General features: G+C 37.0%; 1 protein-coding gene across 3 annotated transcripts in view; it reads right to left on the reverse strand.

The window, feature by feature from the left end:
• The window catches only part of LOC122792925 (signal-induced proliferation-associated 1-like protein 2), a 2,084,855-nt gene that overhangs the window by 375,757 nt on the left and 1,686,598 nt on the right, over window positions 1-22,500 (reverse strand). For all 3 annotated transcript variants that reach the window (XM_044060495.1, XM_044060496.1, XM_044060497.1), the window contains 2 exons: window positions 22,446-22,500; window positions 21,871-21,961 (listed from right to left, as the gene is read on the reverse strand). The exon at window positions 22,446-22,500 is cut by the window's right edge and continues 41 nt beyond it. In XM_044060495.1, coding sequence (XP_043916430.1) covers window positions 21,871-21,961; window positions 22,446-22,500 — 146 coding nt within the window. The remainder of the gene's footprint in view (window positions 1-21,870; window positions 21,962-22,445) is intronic.

The following is a 22,500-nucleotide window of genomic DNA, read 5'->3' on the forward strand; positions in this document are numbered from 1 at the left end:
CAAGAAAGATTTATCTTCTTTAAATCTAAAAATGTCTACAAGATGAAATGATTCTACCCACTTGTTTAAAGCTTTTGATACAGCAGATTTATGCAGTGGTCTTTTATTTGTAGTTTCAGAAATATCAAATATACAGTTAGAATCTCCTCCTAATATTAAGTTGCCTTTATAGTAATGCCTTTCAGCTTTTCCTGGTTAGGGGTCGCCACAGCGGAACTCCGGTCCGCTAATGAGTGGCAGTGGATTTTTATGGTGCCGTGGTGCCAGCCCGATGCCCAGCCTTCAAAGAAGGTACACCCATTCACTCATGCACCTACCTGCATGTCTTTAAACGTCACTTGACCCTGGGGAGGACATGCAGACACCACACCGAAGGCGCTCCAGCCGAGAATCAAACTGGAGAACCTCTTGCTGTGAGGTGACAACACTAACCGCTGCACCACCAAGTTGCCTTTATAATTACTGGAAATGAGATCCAAATGTTTTTTTAACAGTTTCCGATCCAATACTTGGGAACCAGTATAGACTGGTTAGGGTCCATATTCTGTTATTATGTTTAACTATTACTAATGCCATAAGGCCTTCTTTATCATCATACTTATAAATGATTTCTGGGTTAATTACATTTGTTTTCCATAAAAATGTTACCCCTTTTGTCTTTGTCTTATAAGCAGATTGTGCCAATATCATATATTCCTTAGGATTCCATTTGTAATTGTCATTTGTTTTGAAATGAGTTTCTTGAAGGAAGACAATGTGTGCTTTGTTCAGTTTTAAATATTTCAGTAGATTTGATCTCTTGCAAGGATTGTTTAAGCCATTGGTATTTAAAGATAATAAAGTTAAATCCATCTTAGGTTATTTAGACTATGTATTTTTTGTTTTACTGTGACTATTAAACATTTTCCTCTGATAACTATAAAGTATATGTTTGAGCTTTTAAAAGAAATTATCAGTTTTATACTTTGAGTATTTACCAATAAAGTAATGTTTTGGTCAGGCATACTAAAAATATTTTTGTGAAATAACAAATTAAAATTAATAAATGTTAACAAAACTAAGATCCGCACTAGCCATGGAATGAAAATCATTCCTAATCTAATGGATAAACTTAAGTCCATCAGATTATCACTCATACCTTGACAATCCAGAACATCTGAGTTCCATAACTTGAATTATCATATGGAGAATATTTGTAATAGGAATAAGCAATATTTATATTATTTTGAACAGATATAGTACTATTGTTGAATAGACAGAATTCTAATACAATATAAATGTCTACGTATTGTATAAGCAATTAATATTTACATGAAAGATAGATAACAAGCAATTCAATCATAGTAAAGTAGGATGTATCATATATAAAACATCAGGAAAATATTATAGCACACAGTTATTTAACATATTCATGCTTATTGATGAAGTCTTTTAAAACATATTACTTAATATAAATAGATGGTAATAATATTTATACCTAATGTTTATAATACAGTGTATTTTACTGGATATATCAGAAGTTATATTTCATTGTTTGCCAGCATTTCAGTGATCACTTTGTTGCTAACTTATTTAAAGCATCAAGTTTGTTTTATGTAAACATTGATGAAAGTTAGTGCATTTTAATTATCAGTGCATCCCTCCTCCCCCCATTTCCTACACATAAGGATTTTCATATCTGTCATTTCTTATTATAAAATGAGTTCAATTATAGGTTAAAAACAACAAATGCACTTATTTTGATTAATGATTACAAGTTCCCTTTCCATATTCATAAATTGCCATTTTATGGAATATACTGAAAGTTTTTATATTTTAAATGGCAACATTCTATTTTGTATAATCAGCAAAGGTTAAACTGAGTGATTATTGTCAATTTAATACTATTTGTTCAGAATGTGATTGTTACATTCTGTGACATTCCTAGTTCAGGCTTCTATTGTTTCCCTTGAACAACGTTGTCAGTTTGATGTCATGTATAAAACATTAGTTACCTTGGTAACATCTTAAGTATTATGTATGCTCAAGATGTGTTACAAAACCACAATTCAGGTTAAAGGAATTATATGACTTATTATGCACATTTACTTATATGAGAAAAATCATCATGCTTCCTCTTGATGTTCAGTATAGTGTATGTCATTTATGACAAGTTAAATCAGTAGTGTTATTATACTCAAGCCCATGTTATTAAACTGAGTGTCTACTGTAAATTTAATACTATTTGTTCAGAATATGATTGTTGCATTCTATGACATTTCAAGTTCAGGCTTCTATTATTTCTCTTGAACAACATTGTCAGTTTAATGACATGTATAAAACATTAGTTACCTTGGTAACCGCATACATATTATATATGGTCAAGATGGGGTACAAAAACTACAATTCATGTTAAAGCGATTACATGACTTGTTATGCATATGTACTTATATAAGAAAATCGTCATGCTTCCCCTTGATATTCAATGTAGTAAATGCCATTTTTGACAAGTTAAGACAGTAGTGTTATTATACACAAGCACATGTTATTAAATCATGTTTTTAATATCTAAATTCAGCAGATTGCTTCATCTTATATGACGATTATATATTTTATGTCTAGATTTACTAAAATCATACATTACATAACTATTGGTTCATAGGTTCATAGGTTGGTACTAGGCTATCAGCCCTAGGGCCTATGCAAGCCTAGCCATAACACTTCCCTGGATATTTCTTCCCACAATATTTACTTCTCTGGACCCCTGTCTAGCAGGGCGACTGACATGTTCCCCGGGGTGAATTTCCTATCTCCCATCCAATCATCAAAGTTCCTTTTGAAGAGGGCCAATGAGGTGCTTTGCTTGACATGTATGGACAGTCTATTCCAGAGTATGGGGATTCTCTTAGTCAAGAACCTATCCCTCCAGCATGTTTTGTTCATTGTGATGACAAGGTATAGATCCCTGGAGCATGTGGCACTGAGGGATTGGGATTTCTATAAGTGGAGCATGTCCAACAGCTCAGAGTTTGACATGGCCTTGTATGTTAAGCAGAGATCGCCTCTCAGTAGATGATACGACACAGAGTATAGCTGGAGTTTTTTTAGATGGTCAGCATATGGCATCTGCTTTAGGCTTGTGATTCTTTTAGTGAGGTATTTCTGTGGCCTTTCCAGCTTTTGCAGATGTCTTGTGAGGTACATACCAAACGGGGCATTATACTCTATAATGGGTCTAATGAGGGATAAGTACAGTGGGACAATGACCTCCTTTTTTCTGGATGAAAAGCCGTTAGTGATGAGGTGTGCCACATAGAAGGACTTCCTGACTGTTGTGGCGATGTGGTTATGGAAAGTGAGTCCACTGTCCACCTGTGTTCCTAAGTCTCTCATCACACTTTCGATGTTTAGTGTCCTGCCACCTATGTGGTAATTCATGGGTACATGTTTTTTTCCAAAGGGAATAACTATACATTTCTTGGCATTAAGCTTGAGCCCATGGCTTTGGCACCAGGCATCTGTTTCTGTAAGGCCCTTTTGTAGAATATCCACATCATTTGGGGATTCAATAATGACTACCAGATTGCAGTCATCTGCGAACTTTGTTAGCCAGAGTCCCTTAGTGCTGGCCTGTACTTCAGAGAAGTAGATGCCAAACAAGAGTGGTCCCAGGACTGAACCCTGAGGTACTCCACTTGTCACTTGTCTGGAGCTGGATTTGGAGTCGGCTACTTTTACAGTCTGGGTTCTGTCAGTAAGCCATTTGGCAACCCATCGAGTGACGTAGGGATTTATGCACAGCTTAGTAAGTTTATCTATGATTCCAGAGTGGGGGATGGTGTCGAAGGCCTTGGCAAGGTCCAGATAGGCTGCGTGGACTGCCTTACCCTCGTCCACAGCTCTGGAGACTGATTTGAAGAAGTCAGTCAGATTCAGGAGACAAGATCGGCCCTTCACAAACCCAAACTGGGTGGGGTACAGTGTTTGAAGGTTGCCAATTTCTTTGTTTATAAGTTCCATGATAATGCATTCCATGCCCTTTCAGATCAGGCTTGTGTGTGTTTTTTTTGGTTGTTGCTTAGTTATTTGAGAGACCACAAGCTGTAATGTTTATTCTTATTATTAGCTCCTTCCAAGCTTGTTTATACAGTCCATAGACTTTAAATTATGAGACCCTTCTAGTTTCTTATTTGTTATATTTCCATCCTTACATACACACATATCAGTACTTCAAGCATGGGCCATAATGCCCATCCAGTTTTTCCAGAATACCATCGACTAATTCATGTGGTGTGTGTTTCCAGGCTGTTCTTAAAATATCCAAACCAATATTTGTCCTGTTTCATTTTACCAGCCCGTTCCATGCAGTGGCCACTCTGTCAGTGAACCACTCAACAAACCCACCATTCCCACAGATATTTCCATGAAGGAAATCCGATGACTGTCCAACACTTCCTGGTGACCCCAAACACCCCTAGAATCAGCTATCCCCATATGCCCCACACATCTGAGCAAGCTCACCTCCCAGACCATTGCAAATGGTGCTCTTAGTCTTTCACAATAACTCAGACGTCCACTCTTATGTAAGTCCGTAATGTGTTTGGACCAAAATACATTTTAAATATAAAACTGCGCTTATTTATTTATTTATTTTTCAAGAATCAACTTAATGAGCTAAACGAAGTGTTGGGAGACCATCAATATGTGTACATGTGGTTTAAAACAGCCCTTTTATGATATAAATATATATATATATATATATATATATATATATATATATATATATATATATATATATTTATTTTTTTTTTTAAACCAAAAACGTCATTGCCAAGAATCATCTCAGAGGCTCCTCAGAGCTGTTAAGCATTATCGTCACTCTGCCACTGTTACCATAGCAACCTGGGAGCATCTGTTTCTGTTAGTGTCTCTGTGTACTGCATACCAGAGGCTTGCAATGCACCTGAAGCAAAATTTCACTTCATTGCAACTTCAAGCCTAAATTCACTTCCTTTCAGCGAGACAGCAGCCAGGAAAAGAACAGAGAGCAAACAAATAAAAAAAAAACCTCCCAACAAGCTGCCAGAACAAGAGACAACACACTCCTCCAGTCCTCCCACCTCTCATTCAGCAGATGTACAAGCAAATCATTTTCTGCCAAAATATCCCAAATCACAGTTCCATCTACCCCTTTCCCCTGGATCCAAGCTAAAACACCAAATGTCTCTTCCTAATTCACAAGCATCAGTAAACCTCGATTACAAGCTGCAACCCACAGCTTCCCGGAGATGAAAATGGCAACATATAACAGCTGCCAGACACAGCTGCATCCACATACACCATGTCAGGCTTAGTCAAACAGCACTTGAAGCTGTGATACCTGCCATAATTGATATTAACTCTGTTTAGACAGAATAATAATGACATTTGTGCTAGCTGTCGGACACAGCTGCATCCATGCACATCATATCAGGATTGATCAAACAGCACTCATAGCTGTGATACCTGCCATAATTGATATTAACTATATTTAGACAGAATAATGATGACATTTGCACTAAGAGCTTGCTAATTTAACCAGGATATACATGACATTTCCAAAAAATAGTTTAACTGAAGAAGACATTAGTCTCCATGACAGCATTTTTTTTTCAAAGCACTTTACTGTTACTGCTATTATATATGATGTTAATTTGTTACGTCTGAGTCTGAACTCTGATGCGTGGCACCTTGTTGATCTAGTTAACTACTTAAATTATTATAAGTAAAATCAATGAAAAATAAACAAGATAAGTATTCATTGAGTTCAAGGTTAGGGGAATAGAAACTTCTATGTTTGTATTATATGTTGCTTTATTTGGCTTATATATAATGTAAATAGTAACCCATCTTGACCTACCTTTGTTTGTGAAGAATTATTGGATTCTTTGAACATTCTGAATAAATCATTACCTTTTCTCAGTTATTTAAGAAACCCTTCTTTTTTAAAAATTAAAACAGATGACAAGTGTTATACCATATCAGTTGATACTTTGAGAGATGTAGTTGTAAGAGTTATTTTTTGGGACAGCTATCTTGGAATCAGTTTTATGTTTCTTCTTTCTAGCCATCCATTCCATTTCTTCAGGGATAGACACTTTGTTGTTTTTGATGAATACAGTGGCTTCTAAGTCATTAAAGGTTCTCATCTCATTGGTAAAAAGTATTTTTATCTTGGTTGGAAAGGCCAGCTGTGCTTTAATGTTGCTTTGTTTCAACAGTTTTTCCTTTGTTCTAATATTCTGGAAGAATAATCATTGTCAAACCTAATCAGGCTTTGATTGTATTTTAAGGGTGATTTTTTTCCAAGCAGATTTTAATATTAGTTTCTTGTCCAGAAATGAAAGAAATTTTATAACTATGGATCTAGGTGGAGTATTTGTTGAGTTAGAAGCAGGTTTCCTCAGTCCTCTATGCGCCCTTTCAATTCCAAATGAAAGTCCCTCTTTCAAGTCTAAAAATTCAGGAATCCAGGTTAAGAATGAAATAATGTCTTTACCTTCAGTGTTTTCAGGTAGACCAAAGATCCTTATATTGTTTCTCCTTTCCCTGTTTTCTAAGACATCTATTTTGTTAAGCAGCCATGTTTTCTGTTTAAGCAGAAATTATTTTTGGAAATCTTCCTCTTTGAGTCTCCCTTCAATGTCATTTAAGGAAGTCTCTATATTTGTTATTTTTGTATGGTGTTGCTGTAATAGCTCCTTAAGTGTATCAGTCTGTTTTTGAGAATTTAATTTGAGGTTTTCTAAGTAATTTTTAAAGCCATCCATCTTCAAAGATAGTTCCTGTAAGGTAGATGTCATCAATTGCAGTTCTTTTTTTCAAAGCAGCATCTGGGTGAAAATTCCTTGAGTTGTTCATATTCAGTGACTCAGTATATCTCCAAGTTACTTGACATGAAATTTTTTGTATATCTCCATCAAAATTGATATTTATGTAGTTTAGCAGTTTATAGATTTCTGATGTTTTAAACTTGAAAATAATAAAATGTTCCTATATTATTATTAAAAGCAACACAAACAGCACAGTACAGAAGGCAAATCTTCTACTTTAACTTTAATACTTAAAGTGCTTTTCGTTTGCACCAAAGCAAACTTCTTCAGAAGTAGAAAAAGTACAATACACGTGCCTTTTAAAACAAAGTGGAAGTGACATTTTGAATCAACCAGTAGATATGTGGGTTCAATTAATGAGTTGGTTGATTCAAAACATCACTTCCACTTTGTTTTAAAAGGCATGTATATTGCACTTTTTCTACTTCTGAAGAAGTTTGCTTTGGTGCAAACGAAAAGCGCTTTAAGTATTAAAGTTAAAGTAGAAGATTCACCTTCTGTACTGTGCCATTTGTGTTGCTTTTAACGGTTTGTTTGGTTTTTGTATTTCCTATATTATTATACTAGTTTATAGAGCTCTCAAAATTCACTGCTGTCAGTTGGCCATCTAGGCTCCACCCCCCCCCCCCCGATTTTTGATGTCTCTGATGTTTTCCATCACTCTAACCCTGAAAGTTCTTTTAGTTTCCCTGATGTAAAATAAATCACAGGGACATTTTAGAACATAAACTGTCCCTTTAGTGTTGCATGAAAATGTACCTCTAGTTGTAAACTTAACACCATTAATATATGCAAAGGAGCTCACAATGTGTTGACAAACGGAGCAATTCTTACAACTTACAGTACCGTATGTTTAGGAGAAATGCTCATATTTACACTTGGAACAACAAACTTTCCATGTACTTATCTTTTAAGTTTCTAGCCCTTCTGTCCTCCCTGTGGTCATGTGGGTTTCCTCCGGGTGCTCTGGTTTCCTCCCACATCCCGCAGTAGGTGGATTGGACACCCTAAATTGGCCCTAGGTGTGAGTGTGTGCGTGTGTGCCTTCTGTGGAAGGTTGGGTGCCGGGCTGGCAACTCGACACCGTAAAACTCCTCTGCCAATCATGAGCGGACATAGTTCATAGTTTTAGTACTAGTCTAACTGCCCCTGCGAGCCATTTTAAGCCTAGCCAGTTATCCCTTGTGAGACTCAAACCCTACACCTTGTGTTTGTAAGGCAAACACCTTATCCATTAAGCCACCCTCCCAACAGATGATCCACTGTGGCGACCCCTGACTGGGAAAATATGAAAGAAGAAGAAGAAGAAGTAAGATGATGTCAGTATGTACTGTTTATACTCCTTGAAGGTGCTTACACCGAGGCGCCAGAGAAAAAGTGTTTGTGGATTTACATCTTTGCAGTTTGTGGTTTCTACATTCATTGGATCTGTACCAGTTGTTGGCAAATTCATTCAAAATAGGCTGACTGATCCTTTGTGAACACTGATAGTTTACTGTAGCTTCACAGGTCTATATCACCTGATCAAAGTATTATTCTATTGAATACATTTTTGTCAAACCCTTTTGATCGAAGACAATGTTTGTCGAAGTCTTCTACCATTCAATTTCATTTTATTGCAGCAGCAATTCCCACCTAAACCCACCTACCATTCAATAATTGGTGAAAGTTAATGAATATTCATACTGCTGGCAGCATGAATATTCATAGCCTATTTCTAGTTTACCCTTTTCATCAACATAGTGCGATTTCGGAGTTGGTATATTTAATTTGCGGGCAGGAGGTGGGTTGCAGGGGGGGGCAGAGACCCCTGCAAAAGTGAAGGTGTTTCATTAAGTATATTATGTTAGTAAACTGATTTTTAATGTTTTAAATATAAAGTTTACCGGTGAAATGGATCCAGGCTCCACAGTTGTTAAGTAATGTCATACGTTCCATACTTGTATGGTGGCCAACAAAAACAGTTTAATTAAATGTAATTTGCTATATAAAGCATTCAACAAATAGGTGTTTCATTCAAAAGGGTTCAACAAAAGGTATTTGATAGAATAATACTTTGTTGAAGTGATATAGACTCAGCTTCACTGCAAGATATCTTGTCTGACATCTAACCAGACAGTAGTACAATTTGTCTGTGAATATGGAGTATACTAATTACATTTATCCTTTGAAAACTTTTTTCTGATATGTAGATATACAGACTGCAACAAATCTGTCTGCATTTCTGTAGAGCTTAATGGGGGTGACAATTTCCTACAGCAGAACTCCTAAACAGACCAATTCAACCTTTATGTAGGTGGCTGTCATTTAATGACTAATATAATACTTTATCCATGCAAAGTTTTCATCATCATGTGTAGCTTTTCATTCAAATTCTCTAGCCTTTGAGCTAAATCATTTATTCCTTTAAAGTCTCATGACAGCAATGAAACACTGAAGGCAAGGTGAAGAAGCAGGCATATACAGGCAAAGTGGAATTCAAGTTTATAGATATTTGTGACAGAAGGAAATAAATGGCACTGATACACCCAATAGGTCTAGGTTGTGTGTACAGATCTCAGAAGGATAAACTCCACAATCTAACAAGTAATGTTATCACTCTCCAGGGCCCTAGTCAGATCACACCTTGAGTAAGGTGTGCAGTTCTGGGAGGTCATAAAAGCAAAGGCACATCAGGAGTCTGACAGGAATCAAGATAATAGCCACCACAAAATCCATTGGATGGACGGGATGGGATATAATTTCAGCCTAGAGGATCTAAATCTCTTTTTAATGGGTTTATTCTAAACTGCAAGGCTGATGGGGAGAAAGGGGGGTGGCACAGAAAGCAGACTGTATGTTCTAACTACTCCTTGAAGCTCTGAAAGTACTTCCTTACGGAGAGGACTGCAGACCCACAGTATTGATATACTACACAGAACAGGTGGAGAAAGGATGAAGGGGAAAGGAAGCAAGGAGGTGAGGTAGAATATTAAATGCATTTATTTTAAAGGACAGGCTGCATAGGTGTACAATGTCCTTCTGTCATCAAACAAATAGAATAGAATATGCAAGGCAGCAAGTTTTTAAAAGAAGTCTCAGATCTTAGCATTGTGATGAACAGATAATGCTGTTAAATCATCCCACGACAAAATAAGATGCCACTTTTCCTTAATAAAGCACTAAGCTCAATGTGTGACTACTTACATGGAGTAAGTGATAAAACTGGAATATAGTTCATAGTGCATCTTGTCCAAACTGCACAAAGTCATGTTATCCTAGCAGCTGAAATCTGTTAAAAACAGTTATGGTTTAACATTTAGGAGAGAGATGGTAGCTGGTCCACTGGCACCGAAGTTGGACTTCTACCTGCTATACTGCCTGCCTGGGATTTATTGGTCACCCAGACACCAAAATAATGACTGTGCAGAGAATAAAATTAATTAGATGTTGGTCTGAACTCTTTTTCAGTAGTAAGAAGCACAGTTTCAACCCATAATGGTTTACAGGAGTTGTAGTTTATCAAGCCTCATGACACAGTATAGAATAAAAGCAGATACACTGGGGGGTGGGTAAGCATGTAAACATCTTACATTTCAGCATATGACATCACTGCAAGGGAAGGGGGACTACAAACATATAAAAATTTGAGTGACTACAGAATATTAAACCAATGTGGACTGCCCCACCCCAACACAGACATTTTAGTTCTTGGTCACTTGCTAATAAGTGTGAGCAAATGCATCATTAATCAGTTCTGATATCAAAGGAGGAACCCTCCTTTACAGGACATGTCAGCTTTGTCCTGGTCAGAAAACTGAGGGAGGAATAGAATTGTAGTTAGGAAGGAAAATGACTGTTAAACCCAGAGGAACGCTTACTTGTGCTGCAGAGGGAATATTATTTCCCCCTTCCTCCATTCCCAGTTTGCTTTCATGGAATGACTACCACCAACTCCTCAGCTTGTTCAGCTGATGCCAAATTTTGGGCCAGCATATTTATGCAGCCACATTTCAGTGATGTATGCCAGGTTATGTAGCTTAATGACAATTAATTCTGTTCTAGATACTGATGATGCTTTACGTCATAGGAATAAATTAGGTGGTAATCTTACAAAGTTGTCATGGAGGACTGATTTGCATGTCTATAAAAAATAGAGCAGCCGGGCACATGACCTATAGAGTGAAACACCTTTCTTATACCCAGCTGCCTTCAGGATATGTCATAAACCTCACTACCCACTCTACACCAGTTGCTTTTACTTATCTCTCCAGGCACACATCCCTTTTTGATTTGTACGTTTGTTACCAGAATCTGTACCAAGACTTTGATGTCTGAGAAAGCAGACCCAAGAAAGCAGATGCAGAAACCAGGTCCTGCATCTTCTCAACATATAAAGTAAATCCTGTGATCACAGATTCCTTATTTATCAAATTCAAGATACAATAAGTTGGTTCTTGCTTTAAAATCATAAGTGGACACCACATGCCAGAGCTCTACAATAGTGTCACTAACATCAATTTTCGAATTTTCCATAAATGATGTCTTTGGATACCATGGCAGAAGGTGCAGAAAAGTATTCACAGAAAACTCTACAATTGACACTCTCTGCAACAATTTTAACAAACCACACAAAAAGCCACCATAGAAAAACTCACCTTGTCGCCACTCTCCTTTATGCATCTCCCATTCTCACTAACCTAAAGGAATCCTATCTAAATAAGCTTGACACCTCCTACAATAAAATTGCAAAGTTTACCACCAGATCTATCTTTAGATCTCACCACTGTCTGGCACTAAGACAACTTAATAGGCTAGAACTGCCTAACCTCCTTGCCTACAATCAAATGATAACTGACCACCAATTATTCTTGCAACCAAACAAAACTCCTGCCACTCATAATCTTCTCTAACCCTACTCTACCAATCAAGTCCTTCGTTCCAGAAACAAACCATTATTAAAGATCTCAATAACAAACAATTCAGTGGCAAATCCCTCTATTCCAATTCCATAGCTAAACTCTGGAATACACCACCTCAAAATATAATAATTACAACAAGCACCTCTATATTCGAAAAGATCCTTAAAATGCAACTAACCAATACATGGATATGCTCTTGTACTAACCCCGGTTAACTACTAGCTGTCTCTAAATAAAGGCAACCCTAGGAACAACTTTACTAATCTACCTTACATTTATGAACTCTGTATTACTAAACTACATTTCCATTTTATGGAACTCTGGCTATGCATACTGTAATGAAAATGTACTGTAAATCCTTGCATGCTGTAGATTTGTGCTCTGTTAACAATGTAATTATTACTGTACTGTAAGCAATGCATCATAGGACACAGTGATGCATATTATTTGTCTGTGTAAATGTGCTGATCTCTGTTCTACTACTGTAAATTTGTAAAGTCTATATAATTATTTTTGTGGAGCTTTTCTCCCAGGGCCACTGCTGAAAAAAGACAACTTGTCCAATTGTACTTTCCCAGTACACAAATGTAACATAAATAAATAACTACATCTGTGTCCTGCTGCAGTCTTTACTTTTGTTAAGGCCTTGTTGGTCTTCAGTACCACAGATGATTAGTGTTGACAGATTTCAGCACATGAACGTCACAATTAATCCTCATTTTCAGTTCTTTCCTAGTCAGACTCTGGTATTTTTTTGGCAGCATAATGCATATTTTATATCTATATGCATTTATTTATCTATCTCCTAGTTTCACATCCAGGAAAGGAGTTTGATATTCTACAACTTCCCATCCGAGTCACTATAAGGGAATCAATAGCGTACTACAGAGGTAAAGCATGCCTAGCTCAAAGATGATTAAAGAGTAAACAGAAACTGAGGACTACTAACACAATTAATTCTTTTTGGTTCCCTTTCTGCTTCATTCTTTCTGGCTTACTGTAGTGCCTTATTCTTCCCATCCCTACACCCATCAGACTATCTCCAGCCTAAGACTGGGTCTGGGGTTAGCATGGAACCTAAGGGCATCCTGGAGTGTGGGTCATACTGCTGACTGCTTTTACAGGAGAATTTTTCATTTACCACCTTCACTGTCACCCCCCCCCCCGTGCTTGTCTCTGACATCCAAGGGTCATGCCCCTCTACAGACCACATCTCCCTGCAAGGAACCCCCATATTAATGCTCTCCCCCTTTCAAGTGGGGAAAGCCGTCCTTTCCTGCCTGCCTCTCAGGTGGTCAGTTTGATAATCTAACCCAAGTCACCCGTGCTCTAGTTAGGGCTTTATCTCCTCTTTGCCATCGCACTGGCTAAGACAATTACTAAATTACGAAAAGCACTGCAGTGAGGAAGGAAACCCTTTTACAATATAAAATACACAATAATGAGAGAAAAATGCTTTCACAGTTTTATAACATGGAGGAAACTCTTGAACTCCATAGAAAATTACTGCTCATGTTAGAACATATCACCCAGCAGTAATCCAGTAAACCTTCAATAAACCATCAAGTTTCTTTAAATTACAGCCAACCAGTAAGAAAAACATTATCATAAATTTCTCATAATGCAGAGCATCGCAAATAGTAAAAGCAATACTTTATGTAGTGATCAAGAGTTGCTGACTTTAATCAGACTCACCTGCAGCTGAAACTTTCTCAACAAAATCTGTGAAGATGTTTCACCCACATTAAGGATCATTAATGACAACAAGAGAATCACCTCATATTAAGACCTTATTAAGGAAGGCTTGTCTGAAGTAAAATTCTAATAAAAAATAATCAAAATAATATCTCTGAGGCTCTGAGGAAAAAAGGTTACCACAAGGAGCACTGACTAGACAGTTATATTCTACAATAAAAAACAAACACAAAACAAAAGAAAAACAAAAAAAAAAACAAACAAAAAATATATAAATGTAATAATGTAAGTTTTTAGTTTTTATGTTTACATTTACTCCAATATATTTTTATTAAATTGATTCTATGCTTCTATATGCATATATATGGTATCCAATATATAACTGAGTGAATCTATTTTATTTGATTCATTTTTATATGTATATATTTTTAGACATTTTTTATATATTTCCATACATGTTCTCTATACATGTATATGTCTATGCATTACATGTTCTTTGTTTTATGCTTTATGCCATATGCAGCTTGTGATTTTAAATTAGTATAGAGTGCTTTAAGTATCAAATATTTAAATTGTATATAAATTTGTTGTGCATTTTAGTTTAGTGAATACTAGCACTTTAAATTCAATGAAGCTGCCTATTGGATGAGAGTGATACATTGTTTTTTAAAATTGGCGCCTTAGTAGCGCACAGTTGTTTGTCTGAAGAAGCGGCTTTTTAGTTTCCGTGAAAGCGCTTACACTATTAAATGGTTCTGTGATTGTATATAAAAGTTTCGTTCTTTACATTGAATTGAACAGAAAGGCTTCGTGTTGTACGTGGTATTGCTGAAGGCAATTAAGTCACTGAAGAGTGTGCAGTATTGGATACATTTTTATTGCATCGTTTATGACTGTTTAGTGCTCCTGAATCTCTTTGCTGGGTGGATTCTTTTTATTCATTGCATCTATCTGCTGGGAGGACTTTGTAATATATATATATATATATATATATATATATATATATATATATATATATATATGTGCATACATTTATCTATTTTATATGACTGACTTTTCAAACAGTCGAATTTCACATAATCAAATTCATGTGAGTGACTGTTTAAAAAGTTGAGCATGCACAAAATATCAGAACCCCCCCCATAGCATCTGCCAATATAGTTAGCATGGGATGTTGGGGTGCAGGGAGTGCTTTCCTTCTAGCAAAAACACTTGTAGTTGGTTTGCTTCCCTCTGGGATAATCACTGGAGCATGTGCAGAACATGTCAACATTTCTAGATTTGATGTTTTTATGTTGGTTTTCTGTGTGGTGCTCTTGGTGCATATACATACATACATATATATATATATATATATATATATATATATATATATATATATATATATATACATACACAGACGTGCATTGCATAAAACACATAGAAACTACTGATTCTGTTCTTTTAATGAAATCTCTCAGTCACAGCTGACTGGATTGTACAGATGTGAATTACATAAAACTTGACATCTCTTGCTGAACTGACTGATTATTTGGGGATACAGTTTGTGTAGCTAAATAATTCCGTCTTTACAATAATAAATAAATCTGCAACACTTTGTAGGTAACATTCCACCACAGAAATTAAGTTCAAGCTATGTGCTGACATTCATCCCAACCCAGGCCCCAATACCACCCCCTCCACTCCACACACCTCAGCACACTCCTCTCATTCCCGCTCACACTCCCATCCCTAGCCCCCACTCCCAAAAACCTCCAACTCTGTCCTGCTTTTCACCAATTTCAACCTTTGTAGTATAATAAATAAAACTAGTGATTTCCAAGCCACCTTACTCACCTACTCTCCTGACATAGCAGCAATAACAGAAACCTGGTTAAAGCTCCACAACATGAACAATGAGATCACCCCAAAGGGATATAACATTATTAGACTAGACAGACTAAACAAAGGAGGTGGTGATGTAGCTGTACTATTTAAGGACAACCTTAAAGTTGAACAACTACAATGCGTCCCACCAAACCTACCCAACTCTGAGACTCTAACCACTCGTCTTGCAATAAAACCAAACAAAACAATAATCATAGTTTCCTACCTCCCTCCAGGTAACAACTTACCCATCACTGAAGATCTGCTTTCTTGGGCATCCAGCAATTTCAAACAGAAAACAATTATTCTGAGTGATTTCAACCTAGATTGGCAATCCTGCACATCTAAAAACCCATCTAGTTGCCTCAATTTCTACAATTTTACCCAGACCATAAATTGTCCAACCCACACTGACAAACGTTCCAATAGACAGTCTACATTAGACTGGATACTAACCAACAAACCCACTCTCAGTTACATAGCAGGCTGCCTCCCAGAGTCCCTTAGTGACCACTCGCCTACCTTTCTATACAGAAAATGCGTGCACACTCAAAACAATATCTCCTACAAATATATCTGCTACAAACAAAACTTCTCCCCCACAACTTTTAACCAAATTCTCCAACACTGTGATTGGACTCCACTTAAGTATTTTCAGCTAGATCTAGCAGTTCAATTTTTCAACTCTACCTTCCTTAACGTACTAAATAATCTAGCTCCAACAAGGAAAGTTTGCTGAAAGTCCATGCCCCTGCTCTGGTTAAACAAAGAAACCAAACTTTTAATCAAACAAAGGGATAGAGCTTGGTCAGCTTTCAAATCCACCAAAAATATATCTGACCTCACTACTTATAAATAAGTATGCAATCAAGTAAAAAAACAAATCAAAACAGACAAACAGTTGTAGTTTATAAAATGCCAGTAACATCTTAACAACCCCCAAAAATTCTTGGAAAACATCAACTATCTCCTGTGACCAGGTACCTACCACAACCCTAGTAACAACTAACATCTCTGATCCCATCGCAACTCAAATCACCTCCCCCTTCATAAATTCCATACCCTCCCTACTAGGCAACAAACCAAATACCCCACTTATTCTTCACTCCCCAACTCTTGATAATCCTAACAATTTCTCCATTGGTTCCATTCAAACAAGTTACATAAAATCACTCCTTACAAAACTTAAACCCTGCTGTCTGGCAGTAGATCAGCTCCCAAATTAATTTCTAAAAATAGCAGCCCCATCTTTCACCTACCCCATATCTATACTGATTAATCACTCAGTTGCTGAACACTATGTCCTACTTCTTTGGAAAATATTCAACATCATCCCTCTCCATAAAGGTGGTCCTTCTAAAGACCTTACCAACTTCCATCCCATAGCCATTCTTTTCCCCACTAGCAAAAATCTTAGAAAAGTGCATCCACAAACAACTCCTTAACCACCTCCTTAATAACAATCTCTTATCCAATTCACAACACGGTTTCAGATGTAAACCATTCATCATCTCCTAAATGATGGCCAAGCTGTCTCCTCTATCTTTCTTAATATGTCAAAAGCCTTTGACACTATTTCTCACCAAGTATTACTCAACAAACTCTCAACGTATGGCCTCATCTCATCTTCCCTGTGCTGGTTTCTCAGCTATCTTTCAAATTGTTAGCAAGCTACTAAATAGGAAAACACCCTTTTGCCCCTACTCCCAATTACTTTTGGTGTGCTCCAAAGCTCTATACTTGGTCCTCTCCTCTTTATATTATTCACAAATTACCTCAACGTTGCTACCAATCTGCCACCATTGTCCAATACGCTGATGATGCTACCCTTATATGCTTTGCCCCCTCTCCCCTAGAACTCTAATCAGAAATGCAATCATCTTTCCAAGACATAGAAAAATTCCTGTCTGAATATCAACTAATCCTAAACCCTAATAAAACCCAATTAATAATCTTCAAACATAAAAAAATCCAAACTTTGTCAAGCCTCTCTGTCATTCCTCTTCTCAAAAGAAACAAAGTTTATAACACACAACTCATACCAAACTCCTAGGTGTCACTATTGATGAGAATGTAACTTTTGAAAAACATGTCTCTCTGACAATCAAAAAAGTACACATCAAGCTTGGCACCTTATACACGGCCAAAGCATATCTTACCCACAATGCCAGACTCGCAACTGCCCGATCTCACCTACTTTCTTCCCTCCTCTACGGATTTCATATTCTCACTAACCTTTGCAAGACTGACCTAACTAATCTAGAATATTGCTATAACAAAACTGCCAAGTTTGCCACAAATGCCCCACACAGGTCTCACTACTGTACTGCACTCTCCCAGCTAAACTGGCTACAGCTCCCAAACCTTTTAGCTCTTAACCAACTTACTATGATGCACAAGTTAATCCACAAACCCACGAACTATCCTGCTTTCTCCAATCTTGTCCAGCCTAATCAGAATCCCAGACCCCTTAGATCCTCCAATAAACTTATGCTATAGGTCACCCACTCCCACAACTATTGTCATGACAGCCTCTATTCCAATAAAATTTCCAGACTCTGGAACACCTTCCCTCAACACATCATCAAAAATCCACACTCTCATGAGTTGAAACAACTTCATAACTACCTAGCTAATCACTGGCTCTGCTCCTGTCATACTCTTGGATATCTGCACCTGTCCTGTCCCTCCCCCACTCAGCTCTTCCATAGTCTACACCCCATTCCTACTACCTCTCTCTGATCATTACTATCTCCTCTCGCTTCTTATTATGCTACCTCTCCAAAGGGCATTTGGCACCCCTGTGGATGCCGTTATTTTCTGTTGACTTTGCAGAATTCAATTCTCTTCTACCTACATTCCATATGTAACAGTCTAATTTGAATAATGTTATCATGCCTTTCTACCATTCATTTTCATGTTCTGTACTTAAGCTTGAAACAGATTTATCTGTGTTTTTAAAAATTGCCATATGTAAAATATTTCGTATGCAAATATTGTACTGACAAGTATTGTATTTGTACTGTTTCCTCTGGAGCTTTTTTTCCCAGGCCTCCACTTAAAATGGGCTCCTGGTCCAGTCGGACTTTTCCTGGTTAACAAATGTAATTAAATAAAAATAAAATAAACACAATAAATGGCCCATTAATGCCTGCCTTTGAAAAACAATACAAATTAAAGAGAGCCACTAAGGAAATGTACTCAAAGAAATGGACCTTAAACACATTTGAATGTCAATGCTTCAAAGGTGACGAATAAATAATTTCTTTAATAACCACCCACAGCTTTATATTCCTGGCAATGTACTCATGCTAAATCATCACAGAAAATATTACAAATCAGTAGCACTCGAACTGTCAGCCACTTCTTTCTCAGTATCACTACCTTACTTATAACTATCACATAGAATATTATTTGCTTTAGGGTGCTGTTTGCATTTTAAACATTTTATGCTAAGCTAGTGTGGTTACATACCTGTAATAGTATGCTTGTACTGTTTTACTTCTAATACTCTACTTGTACCTGCTGGGTTTCTGTAAAAACTACAAGTATTCTAGCGTACTTTTAACTGTGCTTCATGGCCTGGTTTGTATCTGTAAAGGGTAATTTATTTTTTTATTTATTTGACATTTGAGATGGCACTCTGCACTCTCCCCTCCTCTCCCTGTAAACATGGGTGTACCTCAAGGGTCTATGCTAGGGCCTTTACTTTTTAATATCTTTACTAGACAGCTCTATACCTCCTGTCCTCAGTCATCTTTAGTGCAATACGCAGATGACTCTACAGTCATCACCACAGCCAACTCTCCCTCTAAGCTCTTCTCAGCTACTCAGGCATCTTTTAACTTAGTTGAAACATGGCTCTCCCACAACAACCAGCTCATCCTTAACCCTAAAATAACAAATCTGTTACTCTTCCTACCTAAACAGTTCAACAATATTAAACCCTCCTTCTCCATACAGTCCCTTAATAACACTCCCCTTCAGATAGAATCCAGTACTAAGCTCTTAGGCGTAACCATCGATGATCAGCTTAAATTTGACTTGCATGTTAATAACTGTATCAAAAAGATTCATTCAAAACTAGGGCTCCCTTACCATAACAAGAAATTCCTTACCTCTGAAGCCAAGATTACTCTCTCTCTTACCTACCTTCTACCCAGTCTAATGTACAATTCTCAAATTCTCACAAATCTTAACTCAGCACTCCTGACCAAACTCAAATCTACCTACAACAAGGTAGCTAGATTTGCTGCCCAACAAATCTACAAATCCCATCACTGTCTCTCTCTAAAACACCTAAACTGGCTTCAATTACCCCACCAGCTTCTTCTCTCTTAGTGTCAGATCATCCATTCTATCCTATACCAGCCTTCCTACTGCCCAGCAATATCCCCTCTCATCTCCCATTATTCTCCCTCCAGACCTCTCCGAAGCTCTAACCAAGACCTACTACAAATCTACAAATCCAAGTCTAAATTTGGAAGCAACATGTACAGCTATCACCCCACTATTGCCTGGAATAGGCTCCTGCTAGAAGTCAGGACCCTTACACATCCTAAACAATTTAAGACAGCCACCAAAGAGCACTTTAAAAGTCACTGGTCCTGGCACTGCACTCTCCCTCCTTAAACATCCCCTAATTCTCATACCTTAATCTACATTCTGCCCTTAACTCACTTTTCTCACTAGCTCTCTCTAATCTTCCTTGACTACTCTTTCTACTGTCTTCTAAAAATCTATTAAGCAAATCACCTCAGAAAAACATTCTATTGTAATTGTCTTCATGCAACTACATTACCCCCTGAGATTACCTCAATCTCTTCCCTGAATCACTTCAAAGCCAAGCTCAAACTACACCTGGGGTCTAAAAGGTCCTGCTACTGTACCAAGCCTGGCTAATCCTCACTCTTCACAACGTATTTAGTCTTCATTCTCTCCTTCTAACTAAAACATCTCACTCTCACTTACTAACGATGTAAGCTTGTGGTTCCTATTATAATATTATTAATGTCAACTTCTGATTCCATGTTCTAAAATGTATTTTGTCGGTTCTTCAAGCAATCCTATACTTTTGTACATTGTTTTTGAATTTCTGTATGTTTTTGTTGCTTTTGTTGGAGCTTTTCTCCCCGGGCCTCCACTGAAAATGGACATATATCCAGTTGGACTATCCCGGTTAACAAATGTAAAATAAATAAAATAAAAATAAAACATTATGATAAAACTGGGTTTTTGTAACAACTTACCCCAAAAACTATATTCATCTTAATAGCATGTTTCTTTTTATACATCTTGAAATAGTTATGCTATACTCCTGATTATTGACACTGTATAACATTGTATTACTACTTAATGTCGTGTAATAATCCTGTAACATTGCTGTTTAATGCTAATTTATAATGAAAATTGCATAATATGTTGGAGCTTTTCTCCCCGGGCCACTGCTGAAAAAGGGCTCTTCAGCTCAGTCGGACAAGCCTGGTCAACAAATGTAAAACAAATAAAAAATGACAGTTAAGTAAAGTTATTACAAAGCCTAATACAAAAGAATTACATATTAATTAAGTATAAATTCAGCATTTGGCTCTTAAAGTGCAAACCTTTACATACCTAGTGTAAATATTTGTACAGATATCACACACTGAAAAGGAACATTGGAAATAGATAAAGTATTCACAAGTTGCAGTTCACAGAGATGACATTAAACGCACTGAGTACACTCTCTGGAACATAGATGACTAGATTATATAGCCTAGGCAAATACATATTTGATCTTTGTCTAAGAAATTGATTTTACTTCTTACTTCTCCCTGAACATAGTCATAGTATGCTTGTGGTGGTGGAAGGAGGGACTAGATCAGCCTGGGGAATTCAGGAGCAGAGCCAGGTCATGGACTAGGCTACCTACCCAGTTAATAAATAAATACATGAAACCAGGAACTATGATTAATCTCATTTACTGTGAATAGAAAAATCGACATCCTAAAATAAATGGAACTGCAATAAAATATCATCTTTTGGAGACACACAGTACATTGTGGGATTAAAAAAATACCCTTGCTGAAAACCCAAATCATATCAGAATGGCAGTCAACAAACCATCCTGGGACAGAAGATAAGGGAAAATTATTTTTCAGAGTTTGGTCACAGCAGTTCTTAAACTGTGCACACATTTTTTACACTGTTCTCCTTCTCATCTACGTCCTATCAGGAACACTTGATGGAGAAGGATAAATGCGGTCCTTAGAGATCTCTTCCTGACACTAATGTTGTTAGGTGATGGGTCCTTGATGGAGAAGGATAAATGCGGTTCTTAGAGATCCCTTACTGACACTAACATTGTTAAGTGATGTTCAAAATAAGAAGCAACTTACCTAATGATATTATTAAAGTTATAGATTAAAACAAACGAAAATGGTCTCTACAAGGCTAGTGCGTATCCTGCATAGAAAGTTAGCGCTATAGGAACAATTCATCTTATCAAGAGCAAGAGTCTGCACATAAAAATTGAATGTATTTCCATTTTATGATTTTAGATGATAAATTCCACTTACTCATGATAAGGTTCGTGCTGAGAGCAGTCCCTATGTGAGGTCATTGAGGAGCCTTCCCCACGGCTTTCAACTTGATCAGGAAGTGTTTTTCCTAATTCAGACATGACAAGAGAAACATTAATGGGTTGAATAAACCAAAGTGATACACAAAGTAGATGGTTAAGTGTGATATGTAGAAAGATGGAGATATGAGACTATTTTGTCTGACAGCAGACCAGTTTGTAAACATTAACTATTTACAGCCAAATGTTACAAGTATGCCTAGAATAACACAAGCCCATGCACAATGGAGTGTGTATTAGTTCACTGTACTTATTCAGGCCATCAGCTCGGGCTAAACACCACTACAATACTCCATAATGTGAAGAACACTATCAGCTAAGGTAAAATCCACAGTGTACAAACAAAAAATGACTTCATGCAAACTATGTTGCCCACTGATCTTTTGAAACAAAAAGCCCACACGTCACTTATGGATAAATGTAAAGACTTTATTACGGAAACAGCAGTGCAATGGCTTATTTGTGAGTTGTACCTTCCTTGTTCAAAGCTTCTAAAATACTGCTAAGTTGTACCTTCTTTGTTCAAAGCTTCTAGAATACTGCTACAAGCACTGTACAGCTCTGATAT

The sequence above is a fragment of the Protopterus annectens genome, chromosome 2.part0 (assembly GCF_019279795.1).
Source record: "Protopterus annectens isolate FY-2018-M chromosome 2.part0, PAN1.0, whole genome shotgun sequence".
In the NCBI taxonomy this organism is placed as follows: domain Eukaryota; kingdom Metazoa; phylum Chordata; order Ceratodontiformes; family Protopteridae; genus Protopterus; species Protopterus annectens.